Source organism: Orycteropus afer, unplaced genomic scaffold, assembly GCF_000298275.1.
Source record: "Orycteropus afer afer isolate SDZICR_OR568_19922 unplaced genomic scaffold, OryAfe1.0 scaffold00848, whole genome shotgun sequence".
Classification (NCBI taxonomy): Eukaryota; Metazoa; Chordata; class Mammalia; order Tubulidentata; family Orycteropodidae; genus Orycteropus; species Orycteropus afer.
The window spans coordinates 249259-253453 of record NW_006922435.1 but is presented as its reverse complement, the minus strand read 5'-3'; the positions used below and the strand labels follow the sequence as shown (position 1 = coordinate 253453).

Below are 4195 nucleotides of genomic sequence, written 5' to 3'. Positions count from 1 at the left end.
AAGATTTCAAAGAGCAGCTCAAGAAGACAAAGTCAATTATTATAATTAAATATGCAAAGACCTGGAGTTACAAAACCAAAAGGGAAGAGCATGCTTGGCATTACTCAAGCTGAAAGAACTGAAGAAAAATTTTAAGCCTCGAGTTGCAATATTGAAAGAGTCTATGGGCAAAATATTGAATGATGCAGGAAACATCAAGAGAAGATGGAAGGAACACACAGAGTCACCGTACCAAAAATAATTGGTCAATGTTCACCCATTTGAAGCGGTGGCATATGATGAAGAACCAATGGTATTGAAGGAAGAAGTCAAAGGTGCACTGAAGGAAGTGGCAAAAAACAAGGCTCCAGGAATTGACGGCATACCCATTGAAATGTTTCAACAAATGGATGCTGCACTGGAGGCACTCACTCAGCTATGCCAGGAGATTTGGAAGACCTGGCCAACTGACTGGAATAGATCCATATTTGTACCCCTTCCAAAGAAACATGACCTCATAGAATGTGGAAATCATTGAACAATATCACTAATATTGCATGAAAGTAAAATTTTAGATAATTCAAAAATGGTTGCAGCAGTATATTGACAGAAAACTTCCAGAAATGCAAGCTGGATTCAGAAGAGGATGTGAACTGAGAAATATCATTGCTGATGTCAGATGGATCTTGGCTGAAAGCAAAGCATACCAGAAACGTATTTACTTGTGTTTTATTGACTATGTAAAACCATTTGATTGTGTGGATCATAACAAATTGTGGATAACTTTGAGAAGAATGAGAATGCCAGAGCACTTATTTGGACTCATGAGGAGCCTGTACATAGACCAGGTTTAAAATCAGGAAGGGAGTGTGTCAGGGTTATACCCTTTCACCATACTTATTCAATTTCTATGCTGAGCAAATAATCTGAGAAGCTGGACTATATGAAGAAGAATGTGGCATCACGATTGGAGGAAGAATCATTAACAACCTGTGATATGCTGATGACACAACTTTGCTTGCTGAGTGTGAGGATGACTTGAAGTACTTACCGCTGAAGACTGATTGATTACAACTCAATATAAAGAAACAAAAATCCTCACAACTGAACCAATAAGCAGCATCACAATAAAAGGAGAAAAGATTGAAGTTGTCAAAGACTTCATATTACTTGATTTTACAATCAACACCAATGGAAGCAGCAGTCAAGATACCAGATGATGTATAAAAAACCAACAAAACACATTGCCGTCAGTCGGATCTGATTCATAGCGAACCCTCCTTGGGTTTCTGAGGCGGTATCACTATGGAAGTAGATTGCCCAACCTTCTTTCTGAGGAGTGGCTGGTGGGTTTGAACCGCCAGCCTTCTGGTTAGCAGTCAAGTGTCTTAGCCACTATGCTACCAGAGCTCCCATATATATATATAAAGGGGAGCAATTGTACCTAAAGTTGAAGCAGGATACAGTATGGGGAGGCGGGAAAGCCTTAAGACACAGTTGATCTTTCTACAACGAATCCTGTAGTGTGCCAATTCCTAATCTGTAGGAGGCCCCAAGGCAGGCCAGCGTCGGGTGAGTTCCTGTGTCCCACTGTATGGCCTCCACCAGCTTCCTACGGCTCTACTCTGATGGGGGCGGCTGAGTCTCCTTGACATCACTGGTCTTACTTTCTGTGTCATCGTCTGACAGCTCCAGGGAAGCCCCCTCGATGTGCAGCTGGCGCCGGTCAGATCGGCTGGAAGAGAAGTTGACTGGGCCACCCTGCCTCAGCCGGTTCTTGAGGGTGCTGACTTCGCGGCTCAGGCCCTCTTTGGCCTCGGTGGCATCGTCCAGTTCCCACCGGAGTTTACGCCGAGATGCATTGGCACGTGTAGCTTCTTCTTCTGCTTCCTCCAACTGACGTTTAAGCTGCTTCATCCTGGCGTTGGCCTTCTCCATCTGTTCTTTATACTGATCTGCATGCCGACGCTCATCTTCAACCTGCATGAAGATTTACTTTAGCTTATTCTCGGTACGACGCACTAGTTTATTGGCAGCGGCTCGTTCCTTGGCTTTCTGCTCCAGCTGTTCCTCCAGCTGCCTTATCTTGGCTTCTAGGGCTGAGATGGTGGCCTTGAATTTGGACTTGACAGCACCCTCCAGCTCCTGCAGCTTGGCCTTTAGCTCCTTGTTCTGCCGCTCCAGCTGCTGGCGCGCATTGTCACTCTTCTGGGCAGCACTGCACTCGGCCGCCAGCTCTGCATTCAGTGTGTCCACCTGCAGAGTTGTCTTGCGGAAACTATCGTTGAGCAATTCCATGTTGCTCTGCTCCTCTTCCAGTTCCTCCTCCAGCTGTGCGATCCAGGCCTCCAGAAGCTGCTTCTCATCCAGCAGTGCAGACTTGCCAGAAGCACTGTTGGCGATCTCATCAGCCAGCTCATCCCTTTCTTGCTCGGCATGTCGGCGGGCATGCTCGGATGAGGCAAGTTCCTCCTGCAACTGAAGTATTTCTGCTTCCAGACTCTTCAATTTCTTCTCGCTCTCTTTGGATTGAGCAAAAATCTCATCCCGGGAGGCACGAGCTTCTTCTAATTCACGTTGGTAATCTTTCATCTGAGCCTGCAGTTTGCGAAGCTGCTTGATCACTTCATCCCGAGCTTTGTTCGCAGCCTCGATTTCGGCTTCAAGGCCTTTCAGGTCGATTTCCATTTTCTTCTCTGACGCAACAGCAAGAGCCCGCTGTTTACGCTCATCCTCCAGCTCTGCCTCCAGCTCCCGGACCTGCTTAATCAGCAGCTGCTTCTTCTTACTCTGCTTATCTCTGGTCTGCAGGTCCCTCTCGAACTGGGCCTTCATGGCCTGCATGTTGACCTCCAGGTGAAGCTTGGCATCTTCTGTAGCCTGAAGTTCATCTTCCAGCTCCTCCAGTTGGGTCCTCATTTCCTCCACCTGCTGCTCTAGGGCCGGTTTGGATTTTTCAAGTTCATGAATGTTCTTGCCCACGTGGTCCTTGGAGCTGATCAGGTCCTCCATGTCCACGTGCAGCTGCTTGCTCTGCCGCTCAAACTCTTCCTTGGCCTACAGGGCTTCCTCGAGGGCCCAGGCCAGGGACAGGGCTTTGGTCTCCTTCTCTCGGGCCTCTGCTTCGCATGGTCCTGCTCCTCTGCATAGCGAGCAGAGATGTTCTTCTCCTCTGCTAACAGCTGGTCAAACTTCTTCTGCTTCTTCTCCAAGTTGGAGACGATCTGGCACTGGTGGTCCAGGTCGACCATCAGGTCATCCAGCTCCTGCTGCAGGCGGTTCTTGGTCTTCTCCAGCTTGTCATAAACCAAAGCCTTCTCCTCCAGATGCTGGCTCAGTGCCTCCACGTCTTTAAGAAGCTTCTTTTTGGCTTCTTCCAAACTTTCAATTGTTCCCAAATCATCATCTACCCTCTTCTTGGTATCAGTCAACTGGGACTGCAGGGCTAACACCTGCTTCTCTAGATTTTTCCGGGCCTCCTCCTCCTGCTGCTCCTGCAGACTGTTCTTCTCCTCCTCAGCTGCCGGATCTGACTGCTCAGGTTCAGTTTTTGGCACGTTTCCTCCTGAAGAAGCTCCTTTGTATCCTATAGTTGAGACTCCAGACTAGCTGCGTCCTTAGCAAATTTAACACCCTTCTTCTCTGCTTCTTCTAGAAGTGTGGACACATTATCTAGCTCATTCTGTAACTTATTTGCTTTCTCAGACAGTTCCACCCTTAGTGTGTCTCCTTCTGAGACTTTGGCATGGAGCTCCTGGACCTGGGCATCAAGTTTCTTCCTCTTGTGTTCAGATTCAGCCTTGACCTGCTGCAGGACCTTCACCTCACAGGCCAGCTCCTTGTTATCTGTCTCCAAGCCCTGTTTATTCTTCCCCAGATTTGCTTTGAACCGTTTCGCCCACTCCAGCTGCTCGGAGAGCTCCTCCAGGGCCTTGGCATGTCTCTGCCTCATGTTCTGGATTTGCACCTCATGGTTCTTAGTTTCTTCCTCAAGAGCCTTCTTAAGCTCAGCCACTTCCTGCTCACGTTTTGTATGGAGTTCCTGTTGGGTTGCAGTTGTGTCCAGTATGTCCTCCAGCTCTGTTTCCAGAGCTTCCAGTTCCTCACTCAAGTCCCTTTTCTGTTTTTCTGCCTTGTTTCGTGATGCGTTCTCAGATTCAAAGTCTTCTTGAAGTTCAGCGATTTGGGCTTGTAGTTCTCACATGACTTTAAGTGC

At 47.8% G+C, this 4195-nt stretch overlaps 1 protein-coding gene across 1 annotated transcript in view; it reads right to left on the bottom strand.

The window, feature by feature from the left end:
• Nucleotides 1-1599: 1599 nt before the first annotated feature.
• Nucleotides 1600-4195, bottom strand: part of LOC103212089 (myosin-10-like) — a 39691-nt gene continuing 37095 nt past the window's right edge. Inside the window, 3 exon segments of the mRNA XM_042783303.1 lie at nt 1600-3110; nt 3113-3499; nt 3502-4192. Of these exon segments, the coding sequence (XP_042639237.1) occupies nt 1600-3110; nt 3113-3499; nt 3502-4192 (2589 nt within the window).